Below are 17,324 nucleotides of genomic sequence, written 5' to 3'. Positions count from 1 at the left end.
ATCAGATCTACAGCTTTGGATGAATCAGCGAAGAACAGCCAATGAAGGCCAGGCGGGGAGGGGAGTGGGGGCACGCTGAACAATGACCTGATGAACTGCCTCTTCTCTGCTTTCCTTTTTCATGTCACGCAGAATATGTAATAGGCTATGTGTTACTACTTTCTGTGTAAAGCATTAGCTCTGCCGGCTTGCACATCTGTTCAAGAAAGCTTTGACATTCTGTGCATGGAGATGACTATCGATCATAGCTGTATACAGATGTGCGGTCAGTGGTGGAAAGGAGTTTTAATGTTTTATGTGTCAATACATAATAAAAAATGATCTGCAAGAGCAGTGCATGAAAAAATGAATGCACCCTTTTGCTTTCGTGAGAATTAAGAGGGTAAAAAGTAACCAGATGCTGCTTTTCTATCCTCTTATTAACTGATTAACTGACCATCAGCAAGTATGAGTGCCTCTATGGGCATCACTCAGCATGTTGTATGTTAATAATGTAAAAAAAATTATTTCAATCAGTAAAATTAGAAAAGGACTGAAGAGGTACAGCTTCTAGTTCTGACAAACTGCTCTATTTATTTATCTATATTGTTTAAATTGATATTATACGTCCATGTACTGTATATTACGACATATGATTATATATCTATATATGATTACCTCTATTATTGTGCAAATAAATTGTATATTATGGTGGATGTACAGTAATTGGTGACACACTAACCTGTCTGTATTAAATAAGTGGCTTTGTAGCCTAATATCTCTAATAAACCCCATTTAACGCAGACACAACTTCAGCTTTTTACCCTGAAACACACTTCGCAGGCAGTACTTTGCTCCAATTTTGCAGAAAATGAAAAGAAAATTAATTATTTGAATATACTATTTAAATACTTGATGTAATAAATATGATAAATAAATAAATAAATAATAAATATTAACGCAGATAAGTTTAATATAAGAAAGAAAAAAATCCTCGCTGATGCCGCCTGACAAGATAAACACAGGGCTCAACCCTAATACGTGTCCGTGACGACATCAACAGGCGACTCAGCCTCACATGGCAACCTGCTGAAGTTTTAAACGTCTCTAGAAGGTAGTGTAATTTCTCTGTTCTCGGTGAAGTCACGTTATAAATCAACTGTAATCGGTAAATTCAGGTCAACGTGTTTGTTACCGCCGTCAGAGCGTCAGCTGGACAGGTGTTAAAAATTAGCGGCTGAGCTAGCAGGTTAGCACAGTTGGATTTGATTTTCTGTTTGTAGCAACTTCTTTCGTTATTGTGGTTTCTATGAAGTAATCATCCAATTTACAGGCTCATCCTTTATATGCGAGTGAAATACAATTTAAGTATTTAGAAAACCGCTCCTGAGCGCATTTAAATTCAGTGTTTTTGGACTTTTTTTCTTTTGCGTATTTGTCACACTTGCATGTTTCAGGTCCCCAAACGAATATTCCCATTAGACAAAAATAATCTGAGTAAATACAAGATGCAGTTTTTACATGATAATTTCATGATCCAAATCTACCTGGCACTATGTTATTAAGTAAAAGTAGGCTTGGTGTACTTCTAGAATTATGTCTAATTCTTCTCATTAACCTACATTTTACAGGGTCAGCATGGCCAGGCAGTGGTCTGAGGGCCACTCCACTTCCATTCTCTGTGTAGGGGTGTCTATGGGCCCCGAAACTCTCATTGCTTCAGGCTCTGAGGGTGGAGAGGTCACAGTGTGGAGCCAGGAGGGCACCATCGTAGGCCGCATCACTCTTTCTGGTGAGGAAGACAGCACAAGCGTTGTGTTCTCACCTTCAGCTCCAAACCAGCTGTTTGTGGCACATGGAGATGCAGTTAGTGTGCTTGACCCAAGGAGCCTGAAGGGTCCCGTAGAGGAGTATCAGGCTGCAGGGGAGGAGGAGATCAACGCTTTAGCACTGAATGAGACCGGTTCGGCCCTGGCTGTGGCGGATGACTCCGGGGCTGTGCGCGTCTTGGAGGTTCCTGGAGGAAAAGTTTGCAGGACTCTGCGCAGACACACCAACATCTGCTCCTCTGTTGCTTTTCGGCCTCACAGGCCCAATAACCTGGTGTCTGCCGGACTCGACATGCAGGTGAGAAAACGTTTACCTACTTATTTCCTGTTACTAACATTTCTTTCCTGACATTAGCTTTGTTGGTCTCTCAGGTGATGCTGTGGGGTCTGCAGAAGACCCGCCCTCTGTGGACCCTCAACCTTCAGGATGTGGCAGAGGAGGAAGGCAACCAGCAGCAGCGACCTGGTCAGCTCTTCAACCCGCCGCTGGCCCACTGCGTTTCTGTCTCGAGCTGCGGAAATATTTTGGGGTGCGCAGCAGAGGACGGGTGGATACACCTGATGCGGATCGGGAGCGGCTCAAAACTGGAGCAGCACGGAGCGTTTAAAGCCCACAGCCAAGGAGCCTCGCAAGCCCACTTTGTTAACTTCCTCTCCCACCCATACTGGCTCATCACTGGTGGAAATGACAGCCAGGTTGCATTATGGGACCTCAGCAAGCACCCAGTGGTGGCTCCAGAGGGGGAAATTCAAAAGACAGCACCCCATCGAAGGAAGGGTAAGAGCAAAGCAAAGAGGAAGGAGCAGTCCCAGGAGAAAACAAAGACTGATGCGCAGAAGGACGAGGCTGAGGGGAGCGATGAAGCAGGAGCAGCAGGAAGCGCAAAGGAGGTGACGGAGGATAAGTCTGGGCCTAAACTGAGCATCAGCCATGGGGACAAGGTGAACTGGCTGTGTCCTACTGTGCTGAAAGGAGAACCAAGTGTGATAGTTGCAGATCAGAGCTCCAGTCTGACAGTCTATCCTCTCTCTTAACTGGACACTAAACAGCTTTTTTGTTTGTTGATTGAGACCGAGTTATGTTTTTGGTTTTCCTTCTTAAAATGTGTGAACACTTTGAAAATAAAAATAAATAAATAAACCCAACCGGTTTTAATCTGTAGAACAGCAAACATCAAAATAATCTGCATGAGTCCACAATGTAATAAACCAGAGGTTAGTTATTTTGGAGTCTCGTTTACTGCAGGCTTATTTATGAGGTTTTTGTGTGTGTGGCCCTATAAAAGTGTCTCTTTTAAATACACGTTCTGTCTCTGAATAGGTTTGTTATGCTTTTATAAACAAGTTCATTTTTCTGGATTGTAATTGTGCCACATCTGACAGAAGAAATCTGCATTTCATGTTTAACAGAGTTTTTAATGAAGCCACACCAATCCAAACCAGGTGGCCAACAGAAATCAAAGCACAGCAAATGAAAGCTGCCCCACAGACATCAGAACAAAAAAAATGATTGCAGACAGCCACACATGCATTTGAATTGCTGCCACATGAAAAAAGCATAAAAAATAAAAGCACATCCCATGTGAAAGAAGAACTGGGATTTTCTGGAATACATGTTAATGATTAAGTCCTGTTTGCTGCTTATGAATTGCCACAGGCTGACTCTGGGATACACGAGTGTGTGACAGGAGTAGGACGCTGGGGATATATCGCGTGGCGACACTAAAGAAGAAGACGACAGCTCCCTCTTCCTGGACTGCCTTTCATTGACACACCACACACATCAGCATCAAGCGTCAAAACTTTTAGTTTTTGTTTCCAAACCAAACCCGAGAACTACAAACAGCATTCTGCTCTCTTAACGCCAACAAAACATTAAAGTACATTCATTGGAAATGTTCTGCATTCATGCAGCACTTTCAAAGAAGGGAGCATCATTTTTCCGCAAACAACAACGACACATGAAAAGGCACGAGACTGAGCAAATTCACGCCCGTCTGATTTAACGAGGCAGCTTACAGCTCAGACTGCGCGAGAAAAGCTTAAGAAAAATCCACTGGTGGTAAAATCTTTGACAATATTTCTTCTAGTCTAACAAAATGTTTCTAAGCTGCACGTCATAAATCAATCAAATAGAAGCTTTTTAAAGTGGAAGTTTCACTGAGTAAGCAGGATCACTTCACAGCACTGTACAGATCGTTTCCACAATCACTTACTAATAGCCTACTAAATCTGCCTGGATGTCTTCCACTGTTAAAATCCTTTCATGTCTTGCAAGAACAGGTTTAAATAAAGTTAACAGGCGTGAGGCGTTTCACCCCTCTGATTACTGAGAGGTGCAGGCGATGTTGGCGCGGTCTCACATTTTGGAGGTTTGTGCCTTTAGGGCAATGTGCACTGAGCAGATGATGTTTACAGTTTGGCCAGGGCCTTCTCCAGCAACTCCATGTCTGCATCCCCCCCGTCTTCACCCTTGCTCCCGCGGGCGCTGCACTCCACAAACTCCACCTTCATGGGCAGCTGGCTGAACTCAAAGTCTTTGCCTTTTTTGCCCAGGTACATGCTGCCGCCTACGGAGCCGTCCTGAGAGCTCAGCGCTGCCGAGCGAGTCACTCTCAAGGTGTTCCTGCAAGACAATGAGACATCGTTAAAGAAGAATCGTTTACTGCTCAGCAGACCTGCAGGGTTTATTTTAGATTCAAGATTTAAGTGGCAGACAGCAAAACCCAGTACCATGTCTCTGATGTGGCCTTATAGGCTTTGGGTGTTTGTCCTTACAGGTGATGACTCCCACTTCTATTGTCTCTAAGACACCACTTTTTTTTTTAGCTAATTAACTTTTTGCCTTTTCTCTTCTGTAGTTTTCATTTTGTTCCATTCTGATCTTTTCTCTTACCAACCAGTCGTAGCTGATGGCTGCTCGTCCCCGAGTCTAGTTCTCTTAAACGGAAGTCCTTCCTCCTCACAGTCATCAATATCTTTCTGTTAGGGGATCCTTGCCTTGTTGGGGTTTCCTCTTTGAAATGTTTCAAATGTATTTATGTCTCTAGAGAAACTAAATAACTTGACTGAAGCAATAGGCGCCCAGATTTCTAGGCAATATTTTTTACATTATGAAAATATATAATACATAAAATAATCTAGGGGAAACATTTGAGGCAATAAATAAATAAATAGGGTTGTACCAAGTGGCCCCGATTTTAGCCTAAGCCAAACTGCCAAACTCCCATCTTGGATTTGGTGTAAGGCCAAGATCCACGTACTGATAAATTCACCAGAACAACATTGATTGTTGAAATACATCTATTTTTTTTTGAGGTCATATTTAGAATAATATGCACAATGAAGACTACATTAAAAAATATAAACATATATTATTCTCTGGACTGTGGGAGGAAGCCAGCTGTGAGGCAACCATGCTATTTATGGTGTGGAGTTTGCATGTTCTCCCCGTGTCTGTGTTGGTCCTCTCTGGGTGCTCTGCCTTCCTTCCACAGTCCAAAGACATGCAGTTAGTGGGGTTAGGTTAACCGATCAGTCTAAATTGGCGCGAAAGTGAGTGTGAATGGCTGTTTGTCCCTCTGTGTTAGGCCTGGCGACCTGTCCAGGGTGTATCCCGCCTTAGGGCTGTGCGATATGACCAAAATCTCATATCCCGATATAAGAATTCTATCGTCCGATAACGATATAAATCACAAAAATGTAACATTTTCTGTAAATTCTGTGAATCTCGGGCAGCTCGACTTGCAGGAAGTGTTTCCAGCTGCGCGTCATGTAGCTGGAGTCGAGTGTTTTAACCGATGCATGAAACGATACATTTTTAGACATAAGTTGTAACGGCCGCCGTTTTCTTTGTGAGTATTTATTACACAGCGTGCTGCGGGGAAAAGCCTGTTCTGTTTGAGTCTAAGGTTTATTTTTTAGCACCTGACGGCTCTTTTTTACTTCTCATCCCTAAATAATCTGCTCTTTCACGTGATTCAGTTTATTTTGAAAAATCTCAACAGGATCTTGAGCTTTATTGTGAAAGGTTTATGTTGTACATAAACAAGCGGACACGCGATGGTGTTACCGTCGTTGTTGCTAACCACAACGCATAAAAACAGGCGCTTGTCCGTCCATAGTGTGGTTATATTAAATATAAGAGAAAGAGAGAAGTTTAAGATATTAATATAGCCACTACAGTGACCATCAAAACGGTGAAAAAATATTGCTGTAAACAGTTTATTTTGTGACACCACGAAACAAACGATAGCGTAAAATGAAACGATAGACGTTTTTATATCGTCATCCGATATATATCGTTATATCGAACAGCCCTATCCCGCCTCCTACCCTATGATACCTGGGGTAGGCTGCAGTAACACGTCACAGTCCACATTAAACACACACGTCCTACAGTCTGCCGTAACAGGCTCATAATAAATACAGGATCAGTCACTGGCTTATGAGTGGAAATATGAATAAATTGGCATAATTACTACACAAAAACTGAAAAAGAACAAAGTGAAAAACAAAAACAAAATGTCATATCTGCAACAATCTTTGAATCCTGCTATGTAGCATTCATTATTTTTTGTGGTTTTATTTATTTACACTGAGAACCACGTTTAAGAAAAAGTTGCGATGAATATTTTGCGATGCTCCCAAAAATATTTATTGTATAAGAAGACAACAAAGCAGTTACTTACAGCTCCTTTTCCAGCTGCTGCTGAATCAGTTTAGCAGATTTTGCCATGGTGATGTCTACAAGATAAAGACACCAGTGAATAACCTGGATGTACTCAGAGTAAACAGTGCAGGCTCAGATATTAGGACATTCCTGCCTCGGAATGTGACTGCACACTGAGCGAACTGCAATTACCTTATGTGACAGAAAACTATGAATCCTTCTATTTAAACATGAAAAAACAAAACAAATAAAAAGTTTCCACCAGCTCTCTAAAAACTTTCTGAGGGTTGCTATACCTTGTTTGTTGCACGCCACCACGAGAGCCGGGGCGTTTCTGGTAATCACGGCGTCCGTCAATAACACGTACAAGAACTCGGCCACGTCTCTCACTTCCTTCTGGAAGATCGCGCTGTCCACTACAAACACAATCGCTCTGAAAAAGAGGACAGGGTGATGATAAGACAGATGTGATAAGGATGGAAACATGGGGACAATTACTTTTTTCACACGGGGCAGGTAGGTTTGGATAGCTTTTCTCCCTTAATCAATTAAGTCATGATGTTAATACTGCACTGTGTATGTACTCAGGTTATTTCTAACATTAAAGTGTGTTTGATGATGCAAAACATGTAAGGGTAAAAATGGCTTCACCATCCTTTCTATACAGTCTATGGTGAGAACATTTCATTCTGTGGAAGCAGTCAGCGTTATTCCATTCACCTGTCAGCGGTTCACACATGCATCACCTCACAGATCGTCCTGCTCTCACCTGGCCGCAGACTTGAACTTCTCCAGGTACTGAGGACGGAGGCTGTCGTGGCCTGGCAGGTCTATGAGAGTCCAGGTGCTGCCCTGCAGACGGGGTGGAGAAAAACAGCGGTGTAAATCCCACCCTCACACGAGTTACTTCTGTCCACCAACGGTGCTCAACTCACCCTGTCATTTTTGGCTTTGTATGGAGCACTGCTGTCAGTGATGGAGGTCTGTGTCCGCTTGAACTTTCCAGACAGCAGCTGCCAACACATGAAAAGCACAAAAAGAAATAAGCAAACAAACAAACAAACATGAGCTGCCCCCCCGGGCTTCCGGGGTCTGTCTCAGCCTTAACTCACCCGGCTGAAGAGCAGGGTTTTCCCCGAGTCACACAGCCCCACCAGGAGCACGGAGGTGCGCACAGTCTTACTGGTGAGGAAGTACTTCAGAAAGACTGCAAACACAAAGCAAAGGACACACATTCATTGACTGATTCTCAGCGTATCAAAGCAACTTGCCGTCTGTTAGAGCTACCACACATTTTTGGCTAAGTTTGAATGACTTCCCGTGAAACCGACAGCCGTTGTTAGCTTCTTAGCTTGCTACTTAAGCTAAAGCATTTAAAACATATATCAATTTATTAAGACAGCGCATGTTATTGTATTTCAACGTTAAAAAGCCCTGCTCACATATCAGGTTTATCACAGACCCGCTGTTTGCGGCTAACGGGGCTAAGCTACACGCTCGGCCTAGCCTGCTAAGCTGCTAAGATGACTTCTTACCACAGGTGATAACAACCACCGCCAAAGCGACGATAACTCCGATCAGGAAGACCGGGTCCTGCTCTTCCAGCTGCTGCCGCAGGGACTCGATGTAAGGTTCAAACGGAGATCCTGCCATCTCCACGTCTGCTTTCTCTCCCACGTTTCCACCGGTGCTGTGTGCTTCCATCAGTCCGCTCAAGCTGCTCTGAAATGAGACACGTCTCCTTTCCTCTGAAGCCTGTAGGGAGCCACAGCGACCAGCAGGGGGCGCCCGCCGCTCAGGACGTTCTCCGTTATGGGTCTGGATCACAGACTGTATGTAAAATACATTACCTGGAGTGCTGGAACCAGCTAGAGGTAAATGACAGTTTCATGCCATGTTTATTTCTCTGGAAGTAAATGGAAGATAGTTTTCATGAAGAAAAGAGAAAAAATAGTACCTGGTAATGTAAAAGGTCAAAGGTTACTCAAGCCAAACGCAGTTATCTTAGGGGATAAGGAAGTATAAAAACAAACAGCTAATTTTAACACGCAGGAAGAGATTCGAAATTAAAACTGAAATCAAGCATACACTGCAAATCCGGTGTAGTCCTCCATCTCCTTCTGACAGCTGCTGCATTTAACGGTCACCACAGCGGTCACCTAAAGCCTAGCATCCTCCTCTGTCACACCATCCTCCTTTGTCATGTTTGTAGCGATGTCCTCCTTTACTACACGCACGAATCTTTGCGGACCTTTCTTCCAGCTAGCTGCTCCATCCGTTTTTCAGTATATCCACTGTCCCTCCTGGGAGCTGACCTGAGCTGTTCCTCTGTACTTATTTCTCATCCATTCTGGTCCTTCCCAATAAAAACCTTTACATAAACTTCCCCTTTCACTCTTGCTGCTAACCTTCTGTCACAAATCACTCCTTATACTCATCTCCACCCACTCCACCCTCCTTGCACTCTCTTTTTTCCTTCTCTTGTGCCCATATGTTGATTTGGATGGGATTTAAACGCCACCTTCACTACATCTGCTCCTTGCACCTTCACCCTTTCTCCTGCCTCCCTCTTATTCACACACACACACAAAATATATTCCTTCTTGCTTCTACTCACTTTTTTTGATCTTCTCTCCAGTGCATACCTCCATCTCTCCAGACTCCTATCTGCTCCCTGCTCTTACAACAGATCACACTTTCATCTGCAAACATCACAGTCTACTAGTCTCATTGCATATATGGAATTTTCTGTAATTTGCCTGCAAGTAAATTAGTACATCTGTGCATATTTTCTGTGCAGTCAAAAGACTCGTGGCTCTGTTAATATTCAAATCCCTAATTTGGTCATGATATGACAATTACTTCATTTGTGTTATGTTTATATTTTGAATTCTGTGGATGTATAATTTGCTTTCCAGTGTTTCTGTTTTCAAGGGTAGTGATGTAGCGAGGTCAAACATTTGTTCAGATCCAGATGCCATTGTTCTGAATACAGCCTTAAAATATGCATCTACTATGGCAAACGTGTGCAAAATGTTCTCTTTTAAATTTTATTCCCTTTAAACGAGAAACTGACTTTATTCTCTTTGTAGAAGCTAAATGTCAAGACAACATGTAATCAGATAAAGAAAACCCCAGTTTGGGGCTTCATTCACAATCTTCTCATTACGTGATAAAGTACTGGAACTGTGGATTCTAACAGTTTAGTCTCCAAAAGAAAAGCAGCCTTGTTTTATAGAGTGATGAGAACAGGCATATTGATCGTATCTGTTACCCCAACTCATGCAGGCTTTAAGAATTTAGACCTTGTGGTGTAGTCTACGACACTGTAGCGTCAATAAGGGTAACCAAAGACATAACACAAGCCCATAAGAAATGCGTTAGCGCTCGCTAATCACTTGTGGCCATATCGTTCACATTATCTTATATGAAGACAGAGCTCGTGGTTTTCAATCGAGACCAGATGCGCTTTTACGCACTCCGTCTCCAGCCCTCACACTCGGCGCGCTTTTTACGCACACTGGATATTTGACTCCTCGTTCCTCGGCACCATGTCAAACGTCAGAAAGGCAAATTATTCTAAAGGAAGAGGTTGTGTGCCATTCATTTCGGGCTCTTGAGTGGGAGCCCGGTTGTTTTCTCGTCGCGGAGAAGGGATGACCAACTTAATGGTTTCAGTGGGATTTCCATAGCTTTTCTTTTTTCTTCTTCTTCCTCCATTCCGCTTCAGTAGAACTTCGACCAAAGAGGGATTTATAACTTCGGGATTTACTTGAAAACCGCGGATATCTCTTTCAGGGATAAATCAAACAACGATGCCTCTTTCTTTTCTCTGCTCGTTCTGCCTGTGGATAAGTTTAGTCTGTCCATCGCTGGGAACGGGCTTTGTTTATCACTTCCCGGGCATCACTTTGCAGCGGCAGCGCATCAAATCGGAACAGAGTGGCGTCACGGGACCGCCGGGTACTGGATCCCGAACCCAACTCAGGTGCGCACACACTGGAGGGGTTGTAAGGATTTAACGAAATTTATTGTGAAATAAAAACGGATCTAGTGCGAGATCATTGCTCTCTCTCGCTCTATTTCTCTCTCTCGGTATTAATCACGATAACATCTCTTTTATTCCGTCTTTTAGGAACTGGTGTCAGTACACTGTTTTCAAAACAGTGTCTTGTCAGGTGCACAATGGGACTGAAACCACAGTGCAGAGAGTGTTTCAGAACTGCCGGTGGCCCGGACCCTGCTCCAAAGTCATCAGGTATACTTTTGACTCCAGTCAAGTCAGATTCTTCACTGGTCTGTGATGCAGATGCAACTTTGCTTTTTACAATAAATCATGAGAGCGTGGGAGGTGCTGCCTGGTGGCTGGGGCAGATTTAGTGAATAAGTGACTTCAGGCAAATTTAGGCATGGAGCATCTTTTGTGAAACACTTACATCCCTAATCTGGCTGAGAATGTCTGCCAGAAGAGGATCTTCAAATAAAGTGATACTGTTAATGCAAAACAGCAGAAATAATTGTCTGAAAGTTAAAGTTCTGCACACATATTTATGTATGTATGACTGAAGCACCACCCACACAGTGAAATGAAGAGTTTCCACTGAAAAAGGCACCGAACCTCTCTGAGAGGTACGAGGTTGCGAAGGAAATTATGCGTTATTCCTAATTCAAAGCTTGCAAGGCTCTTTGGTTCTTTATAATTTCTCCCCCCCCCCCACCTCCATTGGGGTTCCCAGTCTATTGTCCACTATACCAAGAAGCAAAATACTTCATGTTGTATGTGTGCTTGTGCATCACGTGTCCATAAAGTCAGAGAGTGTCTGTTCCAGCTACAGGACTGTGATCAGACCGTCATTCAGGACTACCTACAAGCAAGTCACTGCACTGGAGTGGAGATGCTGTCCAGGATTTGTGGGAGAAGAGTGTCGTGAAGGTGAGTTTCTTCCTTTCTTTCTTTTGCATGATGCAGCCTTGCTTAGACTTGGACTCGAGGAGCTGTAGGGTTTTATCTGAGACTAATTTTCCCAGGGACTGAAACAAAGGCCATGTGTTATGCCTGGACCCATCTGCATCTTTTTAGCAGAACCATGCAGCTTTACCCACATCGGTTTCTCTTTTATATGTTTGCTGGTGTAGTCGGGTAGGTCGCTAATCCCGTGTGCCATATTGTGCAGCAGTCTTGATACAATTGTAGAGTTGCTTTGAATTAAGACTGAAAGCCTGCGTTGGGTTGCTTTGGGGAACTGGGACAGCAGGAAATCGACGGTTGAAAGAGATCCTGTGCACTCTGGTTTTCTACTTTTTTCCTTTTTTAAAAACATTTTTACAGCCATGCATTCAAGACGCTTCAGTGCCTGGAAGGAGGATTAGAATCACATTCTTTCTCCTTGTGTGTCTTTTCTGTCTCGCTACCACACACACACACACACTGATGTTACTCTTTTAACTGTAGTCAGCAGCAGAGGCAGCTGTCTCCCTGAATATCCTCAGAGCTAATAAAGTCAGAAGAATGAATGAAAAAAGGTCAGAGGAAGGTCCAGCAGAGCAGCTTGTAAAGTGGGTGTCTCGATTATGGGCAGCGCTGCTCCAGAATGCCACCGACCGCAGACTCCAGGCCCAGTAAAGACCAAAATCTTCAACCAGAGGCGAGTCGCTGCAGTCAGCCTAAAGAAACAGTGAATGAAAGGAGGTCTGGTGCAGGACTGCATTTGACATGAAGTGTTTCAAAGAAAGTCTGGAGCTGCACTGGCTGAGACACAACTGTCTTAAAATGCACATTCATTTGAACAGATTTTGAATGAAATTATTAAGTACATCCACCAGCTTGGTAAATATTATGGGGAGCTGGCACAGCCTGTCAAAATTAGTCCAAGATTAACAATTACCTCAAAGAGCATGTCGCTTATTGGTCATAATTACCCCCACCTTGTTCCATTTTGCAGGATTATTCATTGTTGCCCTTGGATGGGCAAGATTTCCACAAAAACACATTTTCATACAAGTGGAATAAACACAGAAATGATTAGAAATCTGGAAAAAGGCTTTAAGATTAGCTGTATCCACCGAGTCTGCGATGCCAGAGATTCTGGTTCACTTGAGACAAAAGTGGTTGCAGGAGTGTGAAGAAGTAATCGGACTGTTTATTTAACGTTTGCTGAAATGTATTTGCACTTTCTAATGGCTACGGAGCAGCGAGAAAATCACCTCCATATGGTGAGACAGAGGGCCAGGTTGGACTCGGCGAGGAGACCTGAAAGGCTGATGTCACTGACAGTCTGTTTCACACTGAGGAGTGGAGGGAGAGCTGGGGGGGGGGGGGGGGGGTCGGTGTGTGGGAGTCAGGCTGCTGGGAGAGAAGAGAAGAAGAGAAGAGAAGAGAAGAGAAGAAGAGAGGAGAGAAGAAAAGAGAGAGGAGAGAAGAAAAGAGAAGAAGAGAGAAGAGAAGAGAAGAGAAGAGAAGAAGAGAACAGAACAGAAGAGGAGAGGAGAGGAGAGAAGAGAAGAGGAGAGAAGAAAAGAAAAGAGAAGAAGAGAGGAGAGAAGAAAAGAGAAGAAGAGAACAGAACAGAAGAGAAGAGGAGAGGAGAGGAGAGGAGAGGAGAGAAGAGAAGAGAAGAGAAGAGAAGAGAAGAAAAGAAAAGAGAAGAAGAGAGGAGAGAAGAAAAGAGAAGAAGAGAACAGAACAGAAGAGGAGAGGAGAGGAGAGGAGAGAAGAGAAGAGGAAAAGAGAGAAGAGAAGAGAAGAAAAGAGAAGAAGAGAGGAGAAAAGAAGAGAAGAGGAGAGAAGAGAAGAGAACAGAAGAGAAGAGGAGAGAAGAGAAGAGGAGAGAAGAGAAGAAGAGAGGAGAACAGAAGAGAACAGAAGAGAAGAGGAGAGAAAAGAAGAAGAGAAGAGGAGAGGAGAGGAGAGGAGAGGAGAGGAGAGGAGAGAAGAGAAGAGAAGAGAAGAGAAGAGAAGAGAAGAGAAGAACAGAACAGAACAGAACAGAACAGAAGAGAAGAGAAGAGAAGAACAGAACAGAACAGAAGAGGAGAGGAGAGAAGAGAAGAAGAGAGAAGAGAAGAGAAGAGAAGAAAAGAGAAGAAGAGAGGAGAACAGAAGAGAAGAGGAGAGAAGAGAACAGAACAGAAGAGAAGAGGAGAGAAGAGAAGAGAAGAGGAGAGAAGAGAACAGAAGAGAAGAGGAGAGGAGAGAAGAGAACAGAAGAGAAGAGAAGAGGAGAGAAGAGAAAAAGAGAGAAGAGAAGAAAAGAAAAGAGAAGAAGAGAGGAGAAAAGAAGAGAAGAAGAGAGAAGAGAAGAGAACAGAAGAGAAGAGGAGAGAAGAGAAGAAGAGAGGAGAACAGAAGAGAACAGAAGAGAAGAGGAGAGAAAAGAAGAAGAGAAGAGGAGAGGAGAGGAGAGGAGAGGAGAGGAGAGAAGAGAAGAGAAGAGAAGAACAGAAGAGAAGAGAAGAGAAGAGAAGAGAAGAGAAGAACAGAACAGAACAGAAGAGGAGAGGAGAGAAGAGAAGAAGAGAGAAGAGAAGAGAAGAGAAGAAGAGAGGAGAACAGAAGAGAAGAGGAGAGAAGAGAACAGAACAGAAGAGAAGAGAAGAGGAGAGAAGAGAAGAGAAGAGGAGAGAAGAGGAGAGGAGAAAAGAGAAGAAGAGAGGGGAACAGAAGAGAACAGAAGAGAAGAGGAGAGAAAAAAAGAAGAGAAGAGGAGAGGAGAGGAGAGGAGAGAACAGAAGAGAACAGAAGAGAAGAGAAGAAGAGAACAGAACAGAAGAGGAGAGGAGAGGAGAGAAGAGAAGAGAAGGAAAGAGGAGAGAAGAGAAGAAGAGATCAGAACAGAAGAGGAGAGAAGAGGAGAGAAGAGAAGAAGAGAAGAGAAGAGGAGAGAAGAGAAGAGAAGAAAAGAGAAGAAGAGAGGAGAATAGAAGAGAACAGAAGAGAACAGAAGAGAAGAGGAGAGAAAAGAAGAAGAGGAGAGGAGAGGAGAGGAGAGAAGAGAAGAGAAGAGAAGAGAACAGAAGAAGAGAAGAGAAGAGGAGAGGAGAGAAGAGAAGAGAAGAGAAGAGAAGAGGAGAGAAGAGAAGAGGAGAGGAGAGGAGAGGAGAGGAGAGAACAGAAGAAGAGAAGAGGAGAGAAGAGGAGAGAAGAGAAGAGGAGAGGAGAGGAGAGGAGAGAAAAGGAGAGGAGAGAAGAGAAGAGAAGAGAAGAGAAGAAAAGAGAAGAAGAGAGAAAAGAAGAAGAGAAGAGGAGAGGAGAGGAGAGGAGAGGAGAGGAGAGGAGAGACGAGAAGAGAAGAGAAGTGAAGAGAAGAGGAGAGAAGAGAAGAGAAGAGGAGAGACGAGAAGAGAAGAGAAGAGGAGAGGAGAGAAGAGAACAGAAGAAGAGAAGAGGAGAGGAGAGGAGAGGAGAGGAGAGGAGAGGAGAGGAGAGGAGAGAAGTGAAGTGTATCTTTCCCATAATCCAGCTGCCCAGACAGCAGCGGACCAGAGAGGCCACTCTGTGAGAAAGTGGCCCCACTGAGATTAAGGAGCATGACACTCCTCCTGAAGGTCCTTGTAACATACGTGACCATGTTAGGATCAGGCTACACCTCTGAAACAAAGACTTCTCCTCATATAGTTTTACACCCGCCTTACCTCAGAAAGCATAGCTGCGAGGAGCAGGGGAAAGGTCAGGAAACACGGCTGTTAGCAGTGACAGGAAAATCACATTTATGCTTTTTCTTGCAGCATTTCTGGGACGTGCATGAAATAGCTGCTATTATCTATAACAAACAAATAGTTTTGGGAAGCTAATTAATCCATCAAGCTTTTTTATGGCTCTTGGCGTCATGAATTTGGTACGACCACCTTTGTTCTTCAACACAGACGGAACTCGTTTAGATAAGCTTTCTTATCATTTCTGTGAGCAGTCTTCGGGAATAGTTCTCCAGGCTTCTTAGAGGACGTTCAGAGCTCTCTGTTAGGTGGTGACTGCCTGTTCTGTTCTGCACTCCTTCAATAATGCTGAGGTGCAGGTACTGAGGAGGCCAATCTGTGACTGATGGTGCTTGTTTGCTTGTTTTTCTATCCAGGGATGATTTTACTCCACCGGCAATGTGTTTGGGATCATTGTCACGCAGCAGAAAAATGAAACCATAGCCAATTAGAAGCTTTCCAGGTGGTGTTTCATGGTGGACAAAAATCTGATCTGAATCCTTTCTGATTAACTGACATCACTGGCTGATGACAGAGCGTCCACCATACTTTACAGATGTCTGTAGACATTCACCGCTGTCTCTCCTGCCCACCTCCGTACATGCTAACAACTTCAAGCAAAAGTTACCTGTTGCTACTGATCCATTTCTTGCGTAGTGTTTCATACCTCAGCCTTTTCCCTCTGTTTCCTTTAATATGAATGGCTTCTTGACAGCCACTATTCTACTGCAGTCATTCCTGATGAGGCTTCACTGAACAGCAGATGGGTCATCTCTCAAGTCTCGTGTCAGATCTTCACCGGATTTTGCTTTCCTATTTCTCAAGAACATAACTTTCAGATAGTGTTCATCTGCTGTACATATTTTTAGTTTTTCAGACCTGACGCTTCTTCTTTCATCCTTCTTTTTATCCTCCTGCTTCCCACTGTTTCTTTAAGGACACGCTGCACACCATGCTGAGACATGCCAAGTTTTCAATCAATAGTTCTTTTAAAATCACCGTATTGGTGAAAAAATACTATTTTGTTTCGGTCAAACTGTGTTATCTTTGGCATTTTTTGTGGATTCAACTAAAGAAATGGGAACAAATGATGTTTTTGCTGCCAGTAACAAAGAGCCTAAAGATCCCATTTAAAATTGGTTCTTTGCTAAGTTGACTTTTATGTGTAGACAAAACACTGGTTCACCCCTTAAGTTTGTGAAAATGGTGAAGTATAAGGACTGAAAATGAGGAAAAAGTAATCAATGTCTACAGTCTGGAGAACTAATGCTCAAGACCGCTTTAAAAGATGACAAGAAAGTCTAGCTCTTTGTAAGAAAACTATAAAGAAATTAGGGTAACTTGAGACACTTGCATATGGCTGTTGACCTCTTTGGTTGCGCTCGAGTGTTTGAGACACAGACGAAATTTACTGTCTCTCCAGTCAGTGTGTCAAATGTCACAACTTGTTCTCCAGCCAGCAAATAAGACATAAATAAGATGCTGGAGTAAGTGTAGGAATGCCATCTCTGCTTTCCAGTTGCTGTTCTTGTGATTTACACAACAAACAGTTTTGAGTTGCTGAAGGTCTGAAAGCAAGTCGCTCGTCATGTTTGAGAACTCCTGACGTGAGAAGCAGTGTTGGTCAAGTTACTTGAAAAAAGTAATCGGTAACTAATTACCAATTACTTCCCCCCAAAAGTAATCCCATTACTTTACTGATTACTTATTTTCAAAAGTAATTAATTACTTAGTTACTTAGTTACTTAGTTACTGTTTTAAAACATGCTTTACACCCTGAATAGGTGATAAAGTGATAGATCTTTCAGCCCAATTCTACTTTTTCTGCATAATCCATCATACAAAATGTAATCAAATGGAAAAGTCTCTTTTTAAAACTTGTTTTATTAGTTTTAATCTTTTAACTTTATGCATCAAGCAAAAATTTAATTATATGCAACATTCTCTGACTGGAAGAAATTTGTTTAACATTTAAACCTATTTTCTGCACATTCCAGCACATAAAATAAAATATTTTTTTGTGTGTTAACACTCACACTTTCAAATAGATGCAAGTAAAACACAGCAGAAAATAAATAAAGTCAAAGACTAGCGGTCCTGTTGCTCTATTTTCACCTGTAAAGCAGGAGCCGGGCAGGCGGAGGTTTACCCTG

General features: G+C 43.0%; 4 protein-coding genes across 6 annotated transcripts in view; 2 read left to right on the top strand and 2 right to left on the bottom strand.

The window, feature by feature from the left end:
- neu4 (sialidase 4) overlaps positions 1–1,111 on the bottom strand; it is an 8,557-nt gene extending 7,446 nt beyond the window's left edge. Inside the window, exon 1 of the mRNA XM_085131143.1 lies at positions 1–1,111. This exon is cut by the window's left edge and continues 176 nt beyond it. The gene's annotated coding sequence lies outside the window, so the exon portion shown is untranslated.
- Positions 982–3,478, top strand: wdr53 (WD repeat domain 53). Of its 2 annotated transcripts, none has more exons than XM_085131149.1 (3): positions 982–1,093; positions 1,611–2,106; positions 2,181–3,478. In XM_085131149.1, the coding sequence occupies exons 2-3, from the start codon at positions 1,618–1,620 to the stop codon at positions 2,841–2,843; spliced, it is 1,152 nt and encodes a 383-aa protein (XP_084987275.1). In that variant the 5' UTR covers positions 982–1,093; positions 1,611–1,617; the 3' UTR covers positions 2,844–3,478. The 2 variants fall into 2 exon arrangements, with proteins under 2 accessions (XP_084987275.1, XP_084987276.1); XM_085131150.1 differs by lacking the exon at positions 982–1,093 and adding an exon at positions 1,116–1,228.
- On the bottom strand, positions 3,068–8,271 carry srprb (SRP receptor subunit beta). The gene is made up of 7 exons (XM_085131165.1): positions 8,016–8,271; positions 7,593–7,687; positions 7,416–7,493; positions 7,250–7,332; positions 6,777–6,913; positions 6,500–6,554; positions 3,068–4,434 (listed from the first exon to the last, which is right to left on the bottom strand). The coding sequence occupies exons 1-7, from the start codon at positions 8,182–8,184 to the stop codon at positions 4,221–4,223; spliced, it is 831 nt and encodes a 276-aa protein (XP_084987291.1). The 5' UTR covers positions 8,185–8,271; the 3' UTR covers positions 3,068–4,220.
- A 1,590-nt stretch (positions 8,272–9,861) lies between these two features.
- The window catches only part of col26a1 (collagen, type XXVI, alpha 1), a 30,561-nt gene continuing 23,098 nt past the window's right edge, over positions 9,862–17,324 (top strand). Inside the window, exons 1-3 of one of the 2 annotated variants that reach the window (XM_085131147.1) lie at positions 9,862–10,468; positions 10,616–10,738; positions 11,316–11,413. In XM_085131147.1, the coding sequence (XP_084987273.1) occupies positions 10,296–10,468; positions 10,616–10,738; positions 11,316–11,413 (394 nt within the window). In that variant the 5' untranslated portion in view covers positions 9,862–10,295. Of the gene's footprint in view, positions 10,469–10,615; positions 10,739–11,309; positions 11,414–17,324 lie in introns of both variants that reach the window. The other variant, XM_085131146.1, reaches the window with a different exon arrangement.

This window comes from Neolamprologus multifasciatus, chromosome 14 (genome assembly GCF_963576455.1).
Source record: "Neolamprologus multifasciatus chromosome 14, fNeoMul1.2, whole genome shotgun sequence".
NCBI classification, from domain to species: Eukaryota; Metazoa; Chordata; class Actinopteri; order Cichliformes; family Cichlidae; genus Neolamprologus; species Neolamprologus multifasciatus.
The sequence above is the reverse complement of the archived record's forward strand: the minus strand, read 5'-3'. Positions and strand labels throughout refer to the sequence as shown.

Coding starts and splice junctions, on each gene's coding strand:
- srprb (XM_085131165.1), bottom strand. CDS start 8,184: ATGGAAGCACACAGCACCGGTGGAAACGTGGGAGAGAAAGCAGACGTG. Junction 6,914..7,249: donor AAGTTCAAGTCTGCGGCCAG/GTGAGAGCAGGA, acceptor CCTCTTTTTCAG/AGCGATTGTGTTTGTAGTGG. Junction 6,555..6,776: donor GGTGGCGTGCAACAAACAAG/GTATAGCAACCC, acceptor TTTATCTTGTAG/ACATCACCATGGCAAAATCT.
- wdr53 (XM_085131149.1), top strand. CDS start 1,618: ATGGCCAGGCAGTGGTCTGAGGGCCACTCCACTTCCATTCTCTGTGTA. Junction 2,107..2,180: donor CTGCCGGACTCGACATGCAG/GTGAGAAAACGT, acceptor TTGGTCTCTCAG/GTGATGCTGTGGGGTCTGCA.